General features: G+C 35.1%; 1 protein-coding gene across 1 annotated transcript in view; it reads left to right on the top strand.

Annotated features, from left to right (window-relative positions):
• UCHL3 (ubiquitin C-terminal hydrolase L3) overlaps positions 1 to 24445 on the top strand; it is a 43634-nt gene that overhangs the window by 13262 nt on the left and 5927 nt on the right. The window contains exons 4-6 of the mRNA XM_036831689.1: positions 1105 to 1261; positions 1610 to 1695; positions 3545 to 3592. Coding sequence (XP_036687584.1) covers positions 1105 to 1261; positions 1610 to 1695; positions 3545 to 3592 — 291 coding nt within the window. The remainder of the gene's footprint in view (positions 1 to 1104; positions 1262 to 1609; positions 1696 to 3544; positions 3593 to 24445) is intronic.

A 24445-nucleotide genomic window follows, 5' to 3' on the forward strand; every position in this document is an offset into this window, starting at 1 on the left:
TCTCTGTTATAACTACTCAACTTTGCCTTTTAGTGTGAAATCAGCCATAGACAATACAAAAATAAAACTTTACTTACGAAACCAGACACTGGGCCAGGTTTGGCCTGTAGCCTGTGGGCTATAGTAGGGCTCCCTACTCTACCGGAATCTGAAAATTATAGGAAAACAATAAACAAAACAATAAAATCATCTTCCTACTCTCTTCCTTCTCCTCACTTTTTTTTTTTTTAATTTATTTAATTAAATAATTTATTTACTTTGGCCGCACCGGCTCTTAGTCGTGGCACGCGGGATCTAGTTCCCTGACCAGGAATCGAACCTGGGCCCCCTGCATTGGGGAGCACGGAGTCTTAGCCACTGGACCACCAGGGAAGTCCCCATCCTCACTCATTTTTTAAAAAATTTATTTTATTCAGGTATAGTTGCTTTACAATGTTGTGTTAATTTCTCTCCCCACCCATTTTTTAACCTCATTATTTTTAACGCTTTTTACAATTGGGAAAATGAGGCACAGAGACATTAAGTAACTTGTTGGAGTTGCACAGCTAATAATGGCAGAGCCAGGTTGTGGGTTCAGGCAATCAGATGTAGAGCCCACACTTTTGACATTATTGTACCATATTGTTTTTACAATCAGTTGTTATAGATAATGGTGAATGTTACGAATATCATATGCTTATAAATATAGTGTGAATTTTGTTAATATAATATGATATAACAGTATAGAAATGTGAAAAATAGAAAGTAAAAATCCTCCAGTAATCTCTTATCCCTGATCTCTTATCTCTTATCTCTTATCTGTTAAGTTTTTCTATATCCTTTAACACTTTTCAATGCATATATAAAGTAAATATTTTTAAAACATAAATGAGAATCATATTAATATATACTGGCCTGTAACCACTCTATAATCATGGACAGATTTCTAAGTCAGAATATGTAAATCTATTTTATTCTTTTTAAAATGTTTTATAGTATTTCATTCAGATATGCCATGTTAACCAAATCCCCATTGATGTATATTTAGAGTTTTTCCAGATTTACATTTAAGTCCTTTTTAATGTATTATTTTCACATGTAGACTATTGATTTTTTTTTGGATAGTATGAAATATTCAGAACAGAAGAAGAGGAAAAAATAAAATCTCAGGGGCAAGATGTTACATCATCAGTATATTTCATGAAGCAAACCATCAGCAATGCCTGTGGAACAATTGGACTAATCCATGCTATTGCCAACAATAAAGACAAGATGCACTTTGGTAAATAATTTTTCGTTACTGCTATCTTCCCCCTCCTTAAGTTATAAGTTAACTTATTGAGCAGTAGGTGGTGTTCTAGTTCTTTCTTTCGAAGTATCAAATAAAGTTTTTCCTCCCTTCTTTCTTTTATAATGAGAATGTATATACTATTAGGGGAAATATTAATCCTCCCCAGGTTTAACAAACAGATAACTTAAGCCCTATCATTTATCCCAATATTCTTATATTCCTAACTTACCAGTGAAAGGGTTTTACCTGAGAAGTAGTTAGCATGCTTCTAGTATTTTCATATCTCAGTCTCTTTGAGATATCAAGCCTTTTCAATTTTATCATCTTTAATATTCTCAGAATCTGGATCAACCTTGAAAAAATTCCTGGAGGAGTCTGCGTCAATGAGCCCTGAAGAACGAGCCAGATACCTGGAGAACTATGACGTCGGTACCTTTTTCTGTCTTGATCTCATGCGTGGGCAAAATTCTCTGGGATTGTAGATTGTGTTTGGGGGTTTGTCTTGAAACTGTATTTTATGCAATTATGGATTTTTGTTGTATCCATTAAAACAGGCCTTTTGTACTTTTGTAACATTATCTGAAATATCCATAAATGTTGATAAATTGCCACTTCTTTTCTACGTCCAGAGCTGAATGAGAGAAAAAAGGCAATTTGATTTAACAGTTTATAAAATATCTTACGATTGACTGTTCCTTACCATTCCCTCCCTATAATAAATATATGCTTGGCAATACCCTGTGTGTCTTTCACTGGGAATTTGGAACAAGGCTGAAGACCAATGGAAAAAACAAAGGTTTAAAGGTAGATGTTAGAATATTCTCTAGCTATTTTATCAGTGTAATATTTTTGCATGTGTGAGGACACAGGCCACATAGTCTAAGACGTTTTAAATGATTGTACCATTTCACAGAATTGAGATTGGTATTTACATTTTATTCTATTTGAAATCTGTTTTTCTTTTGAAGGCTTTTTACCTTTTAATGACATTATTAAGTAGACTGTAAGTGCTTTGAAATTAGAAACAGTATAGTGTACAAATTATTTGGCTAGAACAATGTGTTAGGCGGAGTTTGTGCCCAATAAATCCATTGACTTGATTATGTTGTTTTTAGCATTCTAATATACTTTGATTATTTTAAGTTGTTTTTTTCTTTAAAAAACCTGCTGATCTCATAGAATGTCTTTACTTTACATAAAAATAAAATGAACAACATAGAAGTCACCAGTAATCCCACCAATGAGAGGTAGCCATCATTTATATTTTTAATAGGGAGTATATAATTGTATACACAATTTTTTGAAACAAAAATTTGATCACACTGTAATATTGTTTTATAACTTGCTTTTTTCACCTAACTTATCACAAACATATTACATACCAGTAAGTATATATTTGACATCATCATTTAATGGCTGCCTAGCTTTCCATAGTGTAGTATTTTATTTCACCAATAAATTATTGTCAGAAATTTAATATTTTCCCCTTTTTTCCACCATTTGAAAAAATACTACAGGGTATATATCATTGTAGCTAAGTCTTTGCAAATATCATTAGTTATATATAATTATGTACAGTTATATGTAAATATATAAACACCTCGAAGAGAAATTGCTGGACCAAATAGTTTGCATGTTTTTAAAGCTTTGATTCTTATTGCCAAATTGCCATTCATAAAGGTACTTTCACCCGTAGTTTACTTTGACTATTTCTCTTCATCTTTGTTAATAGTGGGTATTATAAGAGCATTTTTTTTTTTTTTTTTTAAGTTCAGGAACCTAAAATCTCTAGCTTCTGATAAATGCGTGCCTTTTGCTTCACATTTCTCAAGTGCTGACTGAAGCTGCATGATTAAACATAAATACAGCCAGAGCTGCAGAATAGCATGTAACCTGGAGAAACAGATGAGCTAAGCTTCTTCAGTCTCTATCTGTGAGATGCTTACTTTATTCTAGTCTCAGTTGAATAAAGTGTTAAATGTTAGTTCCAGCAATTAAATAAGGTAAATGACTCCCACTTACCCCTGGCAATTACAAATAAGCAGATACCCAGTTTCCTAAGGTTTCAGAGATTTGTGGGTTGGAAAGCACAGCAATTCATTTGCTTACTCAGAAATCATTCTTAAATATTTAGTGTTAAACTGTTCCAAAAATCTCCTCCAATTTGTTGTTTCTTAACAAGGCTTTAGATGTTAAAATTGAGCATTGTTGTTTTCATTTAAAAAGTTGGATATAGTCATTTTTTCCTGTTAATACTTTATATTCTTATTACAGGCCATTCGAGTTACTCATGAGACCAGTGCCCATGAAGGTCAGACTGAGGTATTTCACATTTTTCAAAACTTTTCCTGCCACTTGTAAATTTAACCACAGTTCTGTTGTATGACATGTAGTTTTAGAAAATTATTGGGACTTTTTTTCCTTTGAGGGAATTTGCTTATGTAAAAGTAGTCATAAAGTAGCCCAAGAACATGTTTTGACAAACTGTTAATATGCACTTTGATAACAGCCATCTCAGTTTGTCTAATCATTTAGACAGATTGCAGATCGTGTGCTGTTTGCTTTGGCTAACGGGTGGTCTGCGTGTTCCCCATCAGGTTCCTTTGACTTGCAAGTGTTTTGAGAAAAATACCTGCCCTGTAGTAAAGGTAGATAGCCAGTATGGTTTTCAAGAGCCTTTATCATGCTCAGCTTCTAGCAAAAAGCTGTAACATTCTCTTTACTCAGGAAATCTGTTCTGGGGCAATGTGATGATCTCCACCATCTTTACTCTGTTAGCTAGTTATTTCTTCAGATAGGTCACCTCTCCTCTCCTTCTCTTGTCTCTTTTTTCATTCTCTTTTTCATGAGGGATTCCCTCCTTCCATTTCTCCTTTTTCTGCCCTCAAAACCTCACCCTCCCACTCTTGGGGGAAGTTTGTCAGAAGGTATTTCAGTCAAAATGAATAGAATTTAATTAAAATCGTTCGGTGTATTTATAACACATTTAAGTGTTAATACCAGAGAATTATAGATTTTCTTCTTTCTTATCCCATGCGTGACTTGGAACCATACTTTTTCATGTACAAAGATGACATTGCCTTTATGCTTTAAAAATACTTGAAAAAATACTGATTTAAAAGTATGGAACTTAAATATTCCCACTATCTTCAAAAAAATTTTTTTAAGGAGAAAACAATTTGATACTATGATATAACTGCAGTTTTTCATAGCTCTGACTGGTAACTGTGAATGTTTATAATAAAACCATTTAGGAATTTAAACATTAATTCTCCCTGAAATTGTATCATACCTTCTTGGTTGCTCTCAGGTTCTACTTTCAGAGGTGTGTACCATTGCTTTTTTGACTACGTTTACGTACACAGACGCACACACAAACAAGTGGCATGTCTAAGTGGTTTCGACACCATATTGGAAATGAATGGGATGCTCTGTTTCTCGTATTGCTTTTTACGATCTTGAGCATGTTCTTAATCTTCACTGTGCTTTGCTTTTTTTGTATACAAATTTGTAGTGTTAAAATTAGCAGTGATGGTGGAGATCAGCATGAAATTATTGTAAAATATGAAAACCGTTAATTGTAGTAAAGCAGTTAAATGCTTTAATACCTGTTTACTTAAAAAAAATTGTCTTTATGGTACCTCCTCTTGCCTCCTTTTTGGCCTTTATCCAAATTACGGCTTTTAATACCTCCTTTTAGATGATGTTCACATCTCTTTCTCTAGACCTAAACTCCTTCCCTCTGTAGACTCTTTTATTTTATATGATTCCTACTATTTGCATTTTAGCTATTTGTTTTCATATTCTTCATTTATTTAAGATGTATATTTTTTTCACATTGTAACAGCTCTGAAATTAGGGTGTATCTTACAGTTGATTTTGTAATTTACTTGGTGGTATTACCTTCTTTAGTGGTACATAAAATGATGCATCTTAAAACCACTGGTGTCTTAGATTTGCTGAAATGTGGTGTCATATCTCCCTTACTGTGGATCTTCGACCTAGGATTGGTGTTCGATTCCTGTGGATATGCCCCAGAGTATCCAACACCATTCCTTTGTGCATAGGCACAACACATAATTATTAATTCACCAGAATTAGCTCAAAACTAACCTTAGTGGTGTAAGAACTATCAAAAAAGGCTAAATCTTGGTGTTCTGTAGTCCCCTGAGTAAACCAAACATACTATTAGCCACTGTTCCTCAATAGGGCACTATTAACATTTTGGGACGAGTTCAGCTCTTTGTTGTGTGGGCTGTTTTGTGCATTCCAGGGTGGAATATAGATTATTATATTCTAGCCGCTGTATGTTAGTGACTCCCAGTCACTGAGAGAACAGAAACCCACACCATACATTTCCAAATTCAGTATCAACCACCTTAAAACTCCTGCACCAGGGACAGGTTTTGCGATCACTTTATTTCTGGTTCACCTACCATCTGTGGACTTAAGAGTCTTTGACATATTATTATCTCCATTGCTCTCTGTATTCCAGCACACTGTTTTTTGTCAGTTCCTACGACACACCTCAGTCTTTCCCATTTGTATTTGTTTGGTTTTGCTGCCATAGCAAAATACCACAAACTGGAAGACTTAAACAACAGAAATTTATTTTCTCACAGTTCTGGAGGCTAGAAGTCAATATCAGGGTGCCATCAGGGTTGGTTTCTGCTGAGGCCTCTCTTCCTGACTTGTAGACGGGTGTCTTTTCACTGTGTCCTCACATGGCTTTTCTTCTTAGTGCACCTGGAGAGAGAGAGAGAAGTCTCTAGTGTCTCTTCCTCTTCTTATAAGGACACCAGCCCTATTGGATTATGGCCTCATCCTTATGACCTCATTTAATCTTAATTACGTCTTCTTTTTTTTTTTTAATAAATTTATTTATTTTATTTATTTTATTTTTGGCTGCGTTGGGTCTTCGTTGCTGCGCGCAGGCTTTCTCCAGTTGCGGTGAGCGGGGTCCACTCCTCGTTGCTATGCACGGGCTTCTCACTGTGGCGGCTTCTCTTGTTGTGGAGCATGGGCTCTAGGTGCACAGGCTTCAGTAGTTGTGGCTCGCGGGCTCTAGAGCACAACCTCAGTAGTTGTGGCGCATGGGCTTAGTTGCTCTGCGGCATGTGGGATCCTCCCGGACCAGGGCTCAAACCCGTGTCCCCTGCATTGGCAGGTGGACTCTCAACCACTGCGCCACCAGGGAAGCCCCTTAATTACTTCTTAAAAGCTCTGTCTCCAAACACAGTCACATTGGGGATTAGGGCTTCAGTATATGAATATTTGGAGAACATCGTTCAGTCCGTAGTACCATCTTTGTGCTTTGTAAGGGCCCAGTCCTTGTCCAGGTACCCTTCCACTTTACATAGTTGGTACCTTCTCATCCTTCAGGTTTCACCTTAAAAGTCATTTTTCAGACAGGCTTTCTTTCATTACCGTTAAGTAGGGCCACCTCAGTGAATTTTCTGTCATAAAATTCTTTTATTTGTATTTGTATTTCTTCCTGGCATTTTTTAATCTACAATATGTTTTTTTGTTTGTTTATTCCATTTATTTCATAGAATAGGAGTCCCATGAGGATGTGGGTCTTTTTTGTCATATTTACCTTGAATCCCCAGGACAGTGCTTGGCAATGGACAGTATATAGGCATTTATGAAAAAGTGCATAGTATAAAAGTAAGGAGCACAGGATGTAGGTTTGTATACTGACTCTACTATTTAGTAGCTTAGGCAAGATACTTTCCTTAGCGTAAAATGAAAAGAATAGCATCTACCTTATGGGATTGCTGTGAAGATTAATGAGTTAATCATATAAAGTGCTTATAATAGTGCCTGGTATTTAATGGGCCCTCAGTAAATACTAGGTGGTGATTTTGTTTTACCAGGCTTTCAGAAAAATGCATATGAATGGCAGAGGACGAGCTGAAGCAATAGGGTGAAGCCAGATCAAGGGGTGGCTTGAATTTTATAAACAATGGGGAGTCACCAAAGATGGTATGTTTAGTGTTCAGCATATTGAGTTTAAGGTGAGTAATGGGTCATCTGTGTAGAAGTTGGATATGGAGTCTAAAGCTCCAGGGCAATATCTGGAGTTCTGTATTTGGTCGGAGAGTAGTTAGAACCTTGAGAATTCTACAGAGGGACAACAGTGGTGAACCACAATGAATCCCTGGGGCACACAGGTGTTAAAGGAGTGGGTGGAAGAAGAGGAGCCAGTAATAACAGTGTAATAACAACTGACATCATTGATACTCTCTGTCAGAACCTTTTCATGGGAATGGAGTAGGCAGGAGCCTTATTGCATGCAGAGACTTGTAGACTAAATGAGAAATCAGTAAGATGAGCCACCAAAACACAGTAGCCTCTTTAGAAGATTGGCCGCTTGTATGTTCTGAATCCCACCATGACCGTCTGGCAGACTCTGGCTAATCCAGAAATTTGGACGTAGCCCCACCTCACTTATGCTTCATTAACCTACGCTGAAAGTTACTGCTTTCATGTTTCACTTAAGTTTGGGAAGATAGAAGAACAACAATGGGATATGAGGAAATTAAATTAAAAGTGTTTTTTTTAATTGTGAACAAATACAGTGAGACAATAATGGAAACAGTATGCAAGTCAAATGTAAAGGCAAGAAAAGAAAAATCCAAAAGAATATTTTAGGGGCTTCCCTGGTGGCGCAGTGGTTGAGAAATCTGCCTGCCAATGCAGGGGACACGGGTTCGAGCCCTGGTCTGGGAAGATCCCACATGCCGCGGAGCAACTGGGCCCGTGAGCCACAATTACTGAGCCTGCGCGTCTGGAGCCTGTGCTCCGCAACAAGAGAGGCCGCGACGGTGAGAGGCCCGCGCACCGCGATGAAGAGTGGTCCCCATTTGCCGCAACTAGAGAAAGCCCTGGCACAGAAACGAAGACTCGACACAGTCATAAATAATAAATAAATAAAAGAACGTGAATTTCTAAAAAAAAAAAAAAAAAATGCATGTGCATACATTCTTAAATGCATAATTATTTAAAAAAAAAAAAAAGAATGTTTTATTTGCCTTCAGACTCTAGTTTTACTTCATCAATACTTACCTAAAAAGCCATTTCTAAAGTTTGTGATTTGCCCACATTAATTAAGGAGCCAGCCCAGATATGAGTAGAGATCTCCTGATGATTTATTATTTATTTAACTTTTTACAAAAACAATAAATTTATTATATTGCTCAGGAACCTCCATACAAATTTATAGTAATAATGAAAAATAATAGAAACTGACACAATTGTTCTATGTATGTATTAAACAAACATGCCAGTATGGAAAATGTAGCAAAAAATGCTTTTAGTATTTATGGGTTTTTTTTTAACTTCAAATCTTTTTTTAGCTAATTTTAGAACAGTCGAAATCAAACATTTTTGTGGGATTTTTTTCTTAATATTTTATCATGAGTATTTTCTTCATCAAAACCTCTTTATAAATAATTCCTTTTGGCACTGTACTCTCATGTGAATGAACCATAATTTACTTTCCAGTTACCTTAACTTTTGATATTTAGATTGTTTTCAGTTTTTCAAGTTAAACATATAACTTCATTGAATATCTTTGTTTATTCATATATTCATTCTAGGTTCTTTCTTTAAGATCATTTCCTGTAGGTAGAATTACTTTGAGTCGAAGGGATGAACATTTTTCAAGTTCTTGTTACCTAATATGAAGTTATTGTCTGTCTTTCATTTGATTAACCTAGTAATCTGTTTGAGCACCTGCTATGCCAGGTATGGTGCTAGGAACTATATATACAGAGATAAATAAGATGCAGTTTGTGTCTTCGAGGATCTCTTACTTCAGTGGAGATAGCTTCAAAAGTAGCCGTTGCCAGTGTTGAATTCTATTTTTAAATTTTGGCTTGTTTGATAGAGGGAAATAATGTGGTTGATTGCTAAGACCATTCAAAGATCTGTTGTAAAAGTTTATGAAATGAATTTCAATCACGAAATTAAATTGTAATTAATTTACAAGTGAAATGTGTAATCTACTTTGGTTAGTGTTGTCCTATAAGAGAAGGTTTTTTTGACTATTGGGAAAGCAGTGGGTAAGTTCTGATTTCAAGTATGTGTTCACGTATATGTATACACAATTTAAAATAAATTGTGTGTGCGTGTATGTATATGTATGTGTCTAGTTGGCTTTTTTGGCCCAATCAGTGCAGACTCTCAGTGATGGGGGAGGAAATAATGTCAAGTTTTATCTTTATTAGATGTATAAGTATAGTTTGCATGGCTTCATTTTACTCTGAAGTATAGTTTTTCATTATTTTGATTATGTTAGAATTACAAGGAGTTAAGATGCTCTCACATTTATTTTCCTTCTTTAGGGATTTATTTTCTTCTTTCCTTGACTCTGAAAGAAACGGAAGATATTAGGAAGAAACTTAGTTCTTATAGAATGTACAATTTAAGGTCCCGATTGTTTTGGGGGGATCAGATGGGAACAGTAAATGAAACTCGGATGCAAAGTACCATGCATTTTAAGCTGTATAGTCCAGTTTTGTCAAGAAATCTGAAATTGCATCTTTCTGGTCTTTCTTTTTGTTTTCCATTTATTTTTCATATCCCATTTTCTCTATTCCATTCCAACAAGATGTAAGGTAGATCCTTTTGGGGCAACTTCATTTTATGTCATTCTTAAAATTGAGAAATGCTCTGGAACTTCTGTCCTAACTCCTTACACTTTTGCCTTTTTCTCTCCTTCTGTTGTTATCATTTTTTCTGTATAACATTCCCTGAATAGAAGCTGGTTTAAAGCGTATGTGTGGAGTTGAATGGGAGAGCTGAGTTTGAAGGAGGAAGTACAAATTAGGATTAGTCATAGTGGGGGAAATATTATTGAAATGGTTCTTTTTTTGATCCTTTGTTTTCAAGCGTGATATTGTGTCTCCTTACATGTAATCAGTTCTTCTTTATCTAATATCACTTGAAAATGAATGATGGTTAAATGGATTAAATTAGTTGTTGAAAGGGTCAGAATGTAGTTACTACTCTGTCCTGTTTACACTTTTTTCCCTTTCTTAGGTTAACAAATATTTTGTCTTAAATGAATCAAAATAGTCTGTTTTTTATTCTTTCTGCATCATCTTCTTCTTCTTCTTATTTTCTCCAATATCAGGGTTTTGGAAAAGGAGATATATAACTATTATTATTTTAAAGTAACTTCTTATTTTGAACTCATCAGTTTACTCTTCCAGACCTGACTAGATGTAATTCTTCTATCTAAAAATGTCTCCAGCAATAAAAATAAAGTTGAGGTTGTAATGATATTTGAGGATGGTGGATTTTTCTGTTTGTTTTGTTTTAACCACAACCTTCCAAAACAAAAGGTTAAGATTTAAGATTCTTTTCGTTTGTAGTCAATGAGAATCTTATTGGAGCTACTCTCAAATTGTTAAAAAAAAAAAAAAAAAAATAGGGCTTCCCTGGTGGCGCAGTGGTTGAGAATCTGCCTGCTAATGCAGGGGACGCGGGTTCGAGCCCTGGTCCAGGAGGATCCCACATGCCGCGGAGCAACTAGGCCCGTGAGCCACAACTGCTGAGCCTGCGCGTCTGGAGCCTGTGCTCCGCAACAAGAGAGGCCGCGATAGTGAGAGGCCCGCGCACCGCGATGAAGAGTGGCCCCCGCTTGCCGCAACTAGAGAAAGCCCTCGCACAGAAACGAAGACCCAACACAGCCAAAAATAAATAAATTAATTAATTAATAAAAAAAAATCCTATTAAAAAAAATAATCCAGAACCAGGGAAAATAATAAAGAGGTTAAAATTAAAAAAAAAATAAAAATAAAGAATTTCTAGGACTTAGTTTTTGGCCAGCTTAACAATGGTAAGCTTGAGTGTAATGTAAAGTGTAGAGATATAGGTCATTATCTTAATAGGGATTTTGGAGAATTGTAAACGGAAGTGAGAAAATACAGTTGTTAAACGAGTAAGAGAAAAAAGTCTTTAAAGAATATCTAGAAATCTGTGGGTATCTTGATTTATTAGGTGAGCAAAATGAAGAAATTTGCCATTTTCCATGGAATATATAGTGGTATTTTGTGTATTTCGATATCTAGCCCATGTTTCACTTTGACTTCTTTGCCAACTGAACATGGATACTTTGTAGGAAAGTTTGCATCTTTTGCATGAATCTGGTTTTACTTTCCTATTTTAAATTTGGACCTCAAATTTAGTGTAATTCAATATATTATACTGAAATTTATTCAAATCTACAGGAGTCCATTTGGAATTAATTTATAATTTTGATTTTAAACTTTTAAAGTTTTATATATGTGTACATATCCTCGTGCATGTATGCCTACATTTATAATTTTACTTCTTTTCGTGGCATTTGGAAGCCCTAGAGAAGTTCCTAATTTTTTTCCTTTCCATGTGACATTTTTTTAGACTCAGTGGTATCTCTAAAGTTTGAAAGGACATGTCCTATTCTGGAAATAACTTAAATTTAATTGTCATGATTAAGTATATATTTTATCAGGTCAATAAAAGGAATGATTTTGTAGGTATTCAAGACAAAAGGGTCTCACCATGAGATACCTGGGGTTGCTGGAAACATTGGGAATCATTTTGGGGTGTTACAGTATCAGTCTTGATTATTCTTAAGTGTCATTTATGGGTGAATGCAATGGAAATTGACATGCTTATCAATTGCCAAGTATTCTCATCTTCTTAAATTCTCACTGCTTTTAAAAGTATGTCTGTCATCTTATTATAATGATGGTTACCATTTACTGAACGCATCTTATGTGGTAGGCATTATACTAAGCACTGTGTGTATCCTACTCTAATCTTCTCAATTCCTTAAGATAGATGTTATCCCATTTTACAGACTGGAAGACAAAGAAGTTACTAACTTGTCCAAAGTCACACAGCTAGTAAGTACTGTCCATGCTCTTAAGGCAACAAAATGTATAGATAAATAAAAATTGCTAAAACAAACAAGCTCTTAGTCAATAGTAGATTTTTCCTTATATTAAACATAAAGTCTTACCCATAAACCAACCACAGTCTTTTGGTAATTATGTTATCTATGTTTTGGAAAACAGTAATTATTTTAAGTACCTACCAGCCAATGATCCCTTTATATTTAGGAAATTACATGGTTATAATGATATTTTTCTTAGTAACAGGATGCCCTTTTAGATGGGAAAACATTTTGGGTGTAAGCCAAAATCTACTTGCTTTATTTTAACATTTTAGAATAATTTAGATTTAAGCACTTAGGATAAACTACCAAACACTTGATTTCTTAATAAAGAAGTAATACTAGTCTAACCCTCTGCCCCCTTTGTTAAAAGGTCTGTATCATTTCTTTTTAGCCTTTACAACATTTCTAATTCTTTGGTTATTATTAAGTACTTTAAAGAGTAATCTCTTTATTTTTTGTACACCCAGAGAATGTATATTAACTGAAGGAAAAGTAATTTGGCTTTTTAGACCGACACACTCTTTCCACCTTTTTATTAAAGGTTTGAAAAAAAATTTTTTTTTTTTTAGCCTTCATGGCATTTCTAATTTTGTGGTTATTAAACAGTTTAAAGGGTAGTTGACTCATTTTTTCATATACAAAGTGACATACACATTAACTGTGAAGGAAAAGTAATTTGGCCTTTTAGGACCCAGGTATTTTGGTTTCTTTCTGAACTAGTTATAACTTTGAAGATAGAAAAATTTGAACTGTTGATTGTTTTGGGAATACAGCTAGAGATAGTAATAGGTTTGCCTCTATGAATTAGGTAGTTGACAGTTGATGGGTGGGTGGCTTTGTGTGACATGAAAACACTGAAATTGGAGCCAGGAGTCATGGGTTCTGCCTCTGCTTTGAGAGTCACTAGTTATATGACTGTGGGCAAGTCAACTAAATCCTTGTGCCTCTAAAAGACCCCGACGCTGCCCTGATGCTCATGGGCTGTGTCCAAATAGCTCACCCTGTATTTTTTTTTTTTTTAAACTCAAGAGGATTTAAGTCAGAATCAGAATGCTTAAAAATCTCAAAATGAATGTCTATACCTAATTCCTTTATGCAAAAAATATTTGTTAAACTCCTTAGAGTACTTTCTGAAGAGCAAATCATTTAATTCCTAGGGTTTTTGAAAAGCCTGTTCTGGTTTTTTCAAAACTGTAATGAAGAGATAGGTTATATTGCAGTGGTGTACGTGAAGTCACATTATACCGTTGCAGACCCACGCAGTATAAGCAGACGGGGCACGGGTTCAGTGTTAATGTCCAGGCAGACATTGATGTCATTAATAATTCTAATGAAATACATAATTTTTGACAACTTTGGATTCCTCTACCAGAACTGAAAAACTGAGGAAATGAGTTCTTTATTCAGATGCTCTAGAAAGTGAGCTCTTTATTAAAATCTTCTGAAAGACTCAAGAATAAGCTGTAGATATTTGATCTTTCCCAGTTAGTGTGGAAAGGAAATTGGCTATTTATTCTGAAGATTCTACTCACAGTTTAAATTTTCATATTTGAAAGCAAAGCTAACTTAGTTACTTTAGCAGCTAATATTATGACAATGTAAAAGTTGGTGAATATGTCTTTAATATTTGTAATTCTAAGAGAAAGCCTAGGAATATTAAGATTCCATAATAGTGTTCTTCATATCAGTCTTTTCATCTCTTAAAATAATATTACTTGAAAGTCCTTTCCTGAAACTAACACAATATTGTAAAGCAATTATACTCCATTAAAGATGTTAAAAAAAAAAAAGAAAGTCCTTCCCTGAATTATCATATAAACTTTCACTGGAATTGAAAATATATGTGATGTACACAGTTATGTCTATATTATGAATTAAATTACCTTTACAAATTGTACAGTTGGAAAAAATGTGTATATATTGTGTTCCTTTAGCTTTAGGAGGTAGAAATAAATATGACTAGAGTAAAAATTTAGAATTACTGGTTCTAACGTTTAACAACTCAACATATTCATTTACTTATGGAAAACAATACTTAGTATGCTAGCACTATGATAGTGGATAAAAGGTTTTTCTAAGAGCATTACAAGGTAGTTACAAGTAAGACAGTCATAATGTAGTAACATACTGTCCTGTATTTGATATTGTAGAACAGTTGCCAAATAGAAACACATGCACACACACATGAACCTTGATGTATGGAACTCATTCAGGAGGGTGTGCTTTTGAACATATCCTTTCTTTTTTTCATTCCTTCCTCTTATATATGGAAAACATGACGATCAAAAAGAGGGCTAAAATTACCCATAGATAATCTGATAATGTTTGGGCAAAAATTGTATCTTCATCTTTAAATAGAAATGATCATAATTTCTACCTTAGTAGGATCATTGTGAGGCTCTATAGCATCCACAGTTTAGAACATTTGGTATGTAATAGTAAGCACTAAATGCTAGCTATTATTATTGTTGACTGATGAACATATAAAGATACCTGTGTGAATGTATTTACTACAGCATAGTTTATAAATGTAGAAAACTAGAAACAAACTAAAGATGCCATAATATGTTTATGGTACATCTATTTAAGGAATAATATGTTGTCCTGAAAAATAGTGTAGATATATACTTATTGAGGTGGATAGATGCCCAAAATATATGGAAAGTGAAAGCAGCGTGAAGAATATGATTTTTTTTCTTTGTAAAAAAAGTTAAAAGTTTTAACAAATCGCTAAAGGTCAAGTATAGGCTGGTATGATACTATAAAATCCCTGTAAGCAGTGCCAAAGGGGAGCTCACATCCACTCTCCACAGACCTCACTGGGTGCCTATAAGCTTAAACTAGGGACAAGGCAAGAGAGAGGCCCAAGGTGCAGGCCTGGGGGAAGGAAGCAGCTTCTACTTTGGGAAGGGCCTGGATTCTTCTCCCCTAGGGAATAAAACCTAACAATGCTGAGACAGAAAACCCTCCCTGGAGAAGGGAACAGACAAAACTACTCCTTCAAGGGAGGTATAGGAAACTCCTATGAGAGAAATCAATGGAGGAGGGAAGGGTCCCGTGAAAAGCCTTGTCCTTGATATCCAGGTACAAACAACCTACTTATGATGGAGGCTGAACTATATCAACAAAGAATGCCTTCACCTTCCCACCATTAGACCAGCCAGCACCAAGAAACAAGTGTCAAATGTGTGGGGTAGGCCAAGAGCATGAAGAGAGACCTTCTCTGAAGCATAGACTCTGAGAAAAATCCTAAAGCTATGAGTGGAACAAGAACATTGAAAAAGAAAGCATTCAGCAACCCAGCTCCTACCCTAAGCACACAGTAATGCGAGGCAGATTTTAAGCTGGTAGATTACTGAGGATAACCATAGCAAAAACAAACCAAACAGCACAACTTCTAACTAGACTGACTCAAGTCCACACACTAAAGCCCTAGCAGAAGAAGAGGCATGCCCATTCCCAGACATAAATACATTTATCTCAGTCTCTCTGCTCCTACACAGGTTGTATGCCTTTTAAACAAAAATTATAAGACGAAGAAAACAAGAAAAATAACACACTGTCACAAGGCAAAGGAATCAACAGAATCAAACTCAGATATGATCCAGGTGTTGGAACTGTCAGATGCAACTTAAAATAACTGTGATTAATATGTTAAAGGCTCAAGTAGGAAAGGTAGACAACAGATACCAACAGATGGGGAATATCAACAGAGAGTTGGAAGCTCTAAGAAAGAATCGAATGGAAATCTAGTAATTAAAAACACAGTACCAGAGGTGAAGAATGCCTTTAATGGATTTGCCAGTAGACTTGAGCAAATGTTGAGGAAAGAATCAGAAAATGTGAAGATAAATTGCTAGAAATTTACCCAAACTGAATCACAAACATAAAAAATCATGGGAAAAAACCCCACAAAACCCCCCAGATCACCCAAGAGCTGTGGGTCAATTTCAGATGATCTAATATGTGCAGGTAGAATCAGAAGGAAAAGAGAGGGACTTCCTTTGTGGTCCAGTGGTTAAGACTCTGCGCTCCCAATGCAGGGGGCCCGGGTTCGATCCTTGGTCAGGGAACTAGATCCCACATGCTGCAACTAAAGATCCCGCATGCTGCAACTAAAGGACCCCGTGTGCCACAACTAAAGATCCCACATGCTTCAACGAAGATCCCCCACGCAGCAACGAAGATAACCGTGTGCCGCAACTAAGACCTGGTGCAGCCAAATAAATAAATATTTTTTTTAAAAAAAGAAGAAGAAGAAGGTTTTTAAAATGCTGAAAGAATTCGATGGAACAAAAATATTTTTCAAAAATACAGGAAAAATAAAGTCTTTTAGACAAACAAAAACTGAGAGAATTCATTACAAGCTTACTTGCACTACAACTTGAATCTACGCAAAGAATTGGTGAACACTGGAAATGGAACAAGTGAAGGTAAATATAAAATAAATTTTGTTTTTTAAATTGTTCTAAAAAATGATTAAGTGCTCATGGATAGACCATATTATGGATCAGAAAATTTTAAAAATTTTTTAAAAATTTCAATTATACAAAGAATATTTTCTAACCATAATGGAATTAAATTAGGAATTAATAACAGTAAAAAGTATCTGGAAAATCCCCATATATTTAGAAATTAAACAATACACTTCTAAATAGCTTGTTGGATCAAAGAGGAAGTCACAGAGAACATGAGAAAACATTAAAAAAAAATTTTTAAATTGAAGTATAGTTGATTTACAATGCTGTGTTAGTTTCTGGTGTACAGCAAAGTGATTCAGTTATACATATATATGTATATTCTTTTTCATATTCTTTTCCATTATGGCTTATTACAGGATATTGAATATAGTTCCCTGTGCTATACAGTAGGACGTTGTTGTTTATCTATTTTTTATATAGTAGTTTGTATCTGCCAATTCCAAACTCCTAATTTATCCCTCCCCTACCTCTCTTTCCCCTTTGGTAACCATAAATTTGTTTTCTGGAAAACATTTTGAACTGAATGAAAAATTATTAAATATATCAAAATTTACAGGTTGCAGCTAAAGCAGGGATTAGAGAAAAATCTGTAACATTAAATGCTTATAGTAGAAAAGAAAAGGGAGGGGTTAGAGAAAAAATCTATAGCACTAAATGCTTATAGTAGAAAAGAAAAGGATACTGAAGAGACATGACAAAAAAATTCAATACCTGCTCCCAGATTAGATCCTGAGGGGAAATGCTACAAAAGACATGAATGGATCAACTGACAAAATTAAAATATGGATGGAAGGTTAGACAGAAGTCTAATGTGACATCCAACCTACACACATCCTAACACAGCCCATATCTATATGAAATTATGAAGGTGATAACTGCTGTTATAAAAGAGAATTTTCTTTTTTAATTAATTAATTATTTTTGGCTGTGTTGGGTCTTTGTTGCTGTGCACGGGCTTTCTCTAGTTGCAGTGAGCGGGGGCAACTCTTCTTTGCAGTGCACGGACTTCTCATTGCAGTGGCTTCTCTTGTTGCAGAGCATGGGCTCTAGGCGCATGGGTTTCAGTAGTTGTGGCATGCGGGCTCAGTAGTTGTGGCTTGCAGGCTTAGTTGCTCCGCGGCATGTGGGATCTTCCCGGACCAGGGCTTGAACCCCTGTCCCCTGCATTGGCAGGCGGATTCTTAACCACTGCGCCACCAGGGAGGCCCCTGGTACACGGATTCTTAACCACTGTGCCACCAGGGAAGTCCAAGAGAATTTTCTTAGTCTTAAGAAATACTGAAGTAGTTAGGGGTAAAGGACCATGATATATATAACTTATCCTCAGATGGTTCAGGAGGAAAAAAAAAACAACTATGTAGAGAGAGAGGAAGAGAGCAAGAGAGTGTAAGTACAGATGATAAAGCAAATTAGGGTAAAATGTCATAGGTAAATCTAGGTGTTTCCTGTACTCTTTTTGTAACTCTTTGTAAATTTGACATTTTTTTTTTAAGTTTTAAAAAGCATTCTTCAAAAATGGCAAAAGAAGAGAGCCATCATACTTGAAGTTAGAAATCACTCTTCTCCCAGTAAGCACTGTGAGGGATGAGATAATGTCTGCCTGCAGAACAAAGACAGGTTTGCTTACTGCTTATTATAATACATCAGTTTCCCCAGGCTCAGTGTTCCTCTCCTGTAATGCAGCCCGTTGTGTGTGCAGCCATCCCTCTGGGCCCTCTGTGTGGCCCTCATGTGAACTGACACTAACAGTGATGAGCTGTGCTGTGAGTAAAGCCCTTTGTCTCTGACACAAGAGTCTCATGTCTTGTGCCAGCACCTATGAACAAGTAACAGGATAACTTTTTAGATGGAAGGGGTAAAGTCAGATCCCAGACCTGATAGTCTAGTCCTCTGAACATGTCATCCTCATTCCTATTTTTGTCTTTTTTCTCACACTGAATTCTTTGCTAGGAAAACCTTTCCCATTTTGCCTGCCCAAACCTTATATGTTCTTTCAATGTATGCCTTTGGTTCTACTTCTGGTTTAGTAATCTCTCCTTCCCTAGATTCTTAGAAAATTTTTGTTTTCTCCACTACTCATTAGTCATCTCTTCCTCTCTTCCTTTACTCCATTTTCTGTCTGCATCCATTTTCCTTTTCCTTTTCCCCACTCTTCCGTCTTTCTGTTATTTAAATGTAATCAGATTGAATATGACAAACATCTGTTAGACTGTGTGAGCGCAGACACTTTATTATATACACCTTTGTTCCCATATAGAGCAAAGTACAGGGTTCATTTATGTATTTGTAATTGATTGATTCTTATTATGAGCAGCTAAACTGTTCACAAACATGTTTTTAAAACCCTTTATTTCAGGTTATTGTATTATTTACATAGATCAGAAGTACTAAGTAGGATCATAGGATTTTCAGGGTTGAAAGAGTCTTAGAAATCGTTCAAGGAAAACCGCTTTATTTTCCTAAAGAAAATAGGTCATGGCTAGTGAAATCCATTATCACTAAGCAAGGACTTATATCACTATTTTTTTTTTTTTTACTTCTTCTCACTGTGGTTGTTAGCGATTATAATTTTATCCTACTGCTTTAAACTCAGTTTCATGTGCTGGTGTTATTTATTGGAGGCGACAATTGTAAAATGATCATTTGGATTACCATTAATAAGTTAGTTATTGTTAGCATGTGCATTTGGTGGAAAACTCTTAGGTCAGATTCACCTTTTGTGGTACAATAGTGTTCGAAAAGGTGACTCCCAAAAATCTAATTTTAAGAGGATTACTCCTCTGCTCATTGGAATCTGGTCTAATAAATTAGTATTAAAATCTTTTTCTTGGCCACTTAGGCTGTACACCACAGTTATTAAGATCATTGGATTCTAGAACTAGATTTCCTGTATTTGAATCCCAGCCCTGCCGCTTCCTGGCAGTGTGACCGGGGTTATGTTACTTAACCTCTGTGTGCTCTGATTTCTTACTTGTAAAATGGAGATAATTACAGTACTATCTCATGGGTTACTGGGAGATTAAATGAATTAATACGTGTAAAGTGCTTAAAAGAGTGCCTGGCACAAAATAAGTGATACATATTTTAACTGTTTTTTTCTTTTACTAAAAGATGGCTAATAATCCATGATAGTTTCCATTTAACTTTTCAGCCTAAGTGTGAGGATAGTTTATGCATGGCATCAGCTTCTGAGGGATTTGTTTCACTCCTCTATATTTTGAAGTTGTTTTTTTCCTTAGTGCTTATTACTGCTAAGGAATTCTTTTTTACCAGTGCCTGTTACCATACAGTTTTCTTTTACACATAATTCTTTGTACGTTTTGTATGTGTTACGTGTTTTGTGTGTGTGTGTGTGTGTTCTTTTTTTTTTTTTTCAACAGTTTGATTTAATAATTCCACTTTAGTGACTTTTAAATAATTCCATGAGTCTGCGCTATACAAATGAGGATAGTGTAGATGTGCACTTAACAGAAGCTATGGAATATAACCTGATACTTTGGTTATGTATTTCCACTTCACGTACCTTTAACTAATATTCGTTTACGATCCTTTTCTAAATTATGACTGGTTAAAAATACTAGACCATATAAATCCAAGTATGACCATACGTTGCTTTTAAGAATAACTGACCTCCCAGTAACGTGGTCTCAGTAAAATGTTCTCTTTTTTAATCATGTAGTCCTCCTCGTCATCCTCATCACAGCCTCATTCTAGCCACTGCGGAGAGAAGGCCTCATCATGGTGTCACCATGCATCTCTGCCCTGGGTCAAACGTAACCATGTAGACCCTGCAAAGGCCGCCAGTCCATCTCTCCGTCTTCGTCGCTGGCGACCCTTCTTACGCCTACCATCTTTGGGTCTCCATTCTGTTGTAAGTGTAGTCAATCTTCCATCTCTTCTTCCAGTGACAGGGGCAGTCCATTTTTTTTCCCTTAAACTTCTTCAGTCTTCAGAGCGCTTTTCTCTTGGTTCATCAACCATTAGCTTTTTCTCCCCCAGTAAGACTGCAAGCATACCTCTATGTTGTGCAGTCCAGCTTGACTCTCATCAGTGCCTTGGTGAACATCCATCTTTCCACTCCATGTAACGCCAACAGGTCCCTGCCTTTTGATGAGTGCTGATCGACCTTCATGATAATGTTTAAGTTCCTGTCAGTTGTTAAAGTGAATATGTATTCTCTTACCCTTCATCTTTCCGATTTCATTTAGTTGACTCAGGTCAACAAATGCTATGTACCGTCTGAGTTCTTTGCCATCTCTTACTTTATTTTTTTTTCATGTTTCTGAACATGACTTTAGTCTCTTGTCATGCTTTGGGGTTATTTTACTTACTCTATCCTTAATCTAATCCTCCATGGTGTAGGGTGTTTCATCTAAGCTATTTTATTCCCTGAGGTGGCTCAGGTACTTGGTTTAATCTTGATCCAATCTTCCCTGCCTATTCAGTTTCTAAAGATCTTTTCTCAAGTAGGAGGTGACGATTTTTCTCCTTGTGAATTGATATAGACTTCCCACAAATTTTGTAATTTCTCCTTCTTAAGTTGATAATATTAGCAAACTGTTAAAAAGTACATTTGTTCTTGTAATTGTGCTAATTACCTTAAATGTTGAGGTTGATGATGGAATTCTAATAATTCTCATAATTGAAATAAGATGCAGGATGACAACTATAGTTCTTGTCTTTCTGATGTTTTAGAAAATTAATGGTAATGACTATAGCTTGGCAGAGCCTACCTAGAAATGCTACATCTGAAAGATTTGGTGTACGTCACACATTTATAAGAAACGTGACACTTCAGTAAATCATCGTGACTTTTGAAGCCAGAGGAAGTCTGATTACACATACTTTCATGCTTAAAAAAATTAAAAGTTGGTGTCAGACATTCTTTCCTTCCCCTTATTTACTCTTCTAGAGCTATTCTCAAACTATGAGGTGGAGTCTTGGCACTTTTCCTTAAACATCTGCTTCTATCAAATATCAGTATGGTCATCAAAATAGCCTTTCGTCAACAAACTGGTATCAACAAACTGGTGTCTCTCTATTTCATTATCCTTATTGGGTCACAACATGCATTTGTCATATTTATTTATCCATCTGATATTTATTGCTTCCCTACTGTGCCATACGCTGGCACAGTAGGAGATACAAGTGAATTAGATGATCAGAGTAAAACCCTAATTTTCTAAATTCTGACTTGGGCACAGTTGATTCCAAATAGGAATAAATTCCTTTGTACTTAAAAAATATTCTAAATATAAATGAACATGTCATAAAAATTGGCATTCTCAGTTTTATGTTTTTATGTAATATTGATCTTTTCCCCATGTTAATTCCATTGCTTTATAGCTTCATAAGTGTTTTCATAGCCTAGTGGTTAAGAACATGGATTCTAGAATGACATTGCCCGGATTTGAAATCAGATTCTATCACTTACTAGCTTTGTGACCCAGAGCATGTTACTTAACACTTCTGTGCCTCAATTTTCTTGAGAGTACAATGGGTATAACTATATTACCTACCTCATAGGGTTTATATGACAATTAATTGGTCAATTCTTATAAAGCACTTAGAACAATGCCTGGTATATATTTAGTGCCACAATTATAAATTAAATTTAAACTATTTTTTATAATTTGAAATTTTTTTATTTAGCATTTGGTTAATTTCTATCTAATTGATTTGTCACATCATTTTTTAATTCTTCAAGGTAATAAGAAGTATGTTCTAAATTAAGAAACTTTGTAAAAAATAAGATATAAAAATGTAGGTAAAAATTATCTAATCTGTAGCTTCTGGGTTTTGCCTTTTGTTAGTTATTGGTCATTTTTTGAAACAGAAGACTTACTGGAATTTGATTTTTATGTATTGTTCTTGTTTTCAGTGGAATAATGTTTAAGCAATCGGATAATTATAGATTTCAGACTCTGACTAATTGAAGTTGACCAAAGGAAAAGGCTTGTCATAGGTGCTGAGGTCTTGTGGAAGGTTTAGAAATTTTGAGCATTTATCTTTTATAATAGTTTGAAGGCTTTTCATGCCCTCTTTAGCGTTTTGTATTTTTAGTATGCACTTTTGGATAAAAGGTACAATGACTCACAATTTTGAGTCACTAGATTTAGTGACTTCTTACATTTGTAATAATGTAGTCTTAGTATTGTAATAACACATAATGTTTATATGGCACTTAACAGTTTACAAAGTAGTTTCATGCATTTCGTTTAAACCTCAAAACAGATAAGAAACCCAGTGCTCACAGGGGTTGGGTACATATTCAGGTCTCTGATTCTGGGTGTATTACTTTTATCTCTAGCACGGTTGTATTTACTGACAAAATGTAAAAACCAGAAGCTATTAGAGGTATTATTCTTAAGAACAGATGGTGTTAAAATAAGTAATAATTTTAAAGGCATAATAGCTCAAAAGATTTTAATATACTGATATCCTATTGGAGAATTGTGTCTTAAAATAAGTAAATCAAGCCCCTTTCCTAGTTGGATAAGGAATTTTTTATAGTGTTCTTGTTATAGAATTGAATTTATAGTGGTAGAATTGCCTAGATTTAAACCTTGAAAAATTGGGTTCTCTCTGGTCATTGGTGAAATGGGGGTATTGGATTGAGTGATCACTAAAATCTTTGTTTCTCTGACCAGTAAAATAAGGGAACTCATTATCACTGTCTTCAAGTGTTTGAAGAAATATCATGTTCAAGAGGGATTAGACTTTTTTAAGATGATGGAAAATATTGGGAAACATTTTTTGCCTCAGTATGAGGGATAATTCTAACAAACTGTCAAAATGGAATGGACTGCCTGAAAACCTAGTGGCAGTTCCCTGTTGTTTGTGGGGATACCACAAGATGGGGCTACAATAGAGAGCAGTCTAGCATTGGAGCAACAAGTAAAACTACGTAACTGTGATTCCTACCAACTGTGAAATTCTTTAGTTCTAAGTTGAATTTAGGAAGAGCTAGTTTGCCACAGCAATTTATGTTGCGTTGTTGCCATTCGTAATTTGAGGGCAATAATCTCTGAAGAATAGTACGAGGTTAGATGAGTCACTATCTGTAAATGCTGTAGAGGCGTCCAGTAAATCCAAGATAGTAATGTTCTGTTCCTTTCAATTTCTGCATCTGAAAACTTCGTATTACTTAAAACTTAAAATTATATAATTACTTGAGGGTGAAAAAATAGAAATTTTAGAGTTAATACTGTTGTGTTACTTACTGGATATTAAATAATATGAGATAAAACGTGATTATGCCTCTTTAAAACTTTTGGCTCTAAAAATTGTACTTACATTTAACAGTGATTATATTTCATTTCAAACCATTTAGATTTGGTATATAGCTAACACATATTAGTGTTATCTGTGTAGTTACTGTATATTGTAGACAGTGCTAGTTATCATGTATTAACTTGCATAAGTTATTTGAATGTCTAAGAAATGTAGCACAAGTTGCTCATGCAAATTGAATTTGGTAAGCTAAAAAAACCTAGGTATAGTTTTTTAATATCAAATAGTTCACCTGAGAAAACAAGAGAAAAATCGTAGGCTAAGTTTAAATTTTACTTTAACTTGTTCAAATTCCCTTTTTCTCCTTTAATCTTTTGGGCTATTTTCCTGTTTCTCTTCATTTTAAACTTTTTGAATCTAGGATGAATAAAAATACTTATTTTATTCTAAGTCTATATTGCAGTTTTCAAAAAATGAGATTAAGGTTACATCGTTAAGGGAAGAACTCAC

Source organism: Balaenoptera musculus, chromosome 18, assembly GCF_009873245.2.
Source record: "Balaenoptera musculus isolate JJ_BM4_2016_0621 chromosome 18, mBalMus1.pri.v3, whole genome shotgun sequence".
Taxonomy (NCBI): Eukaryota; Metazoa; Chordata; class Mammalia; order Artiodactyla; family Balaenopteridae; genus Balaenoptera; species Balaenoptera musculus.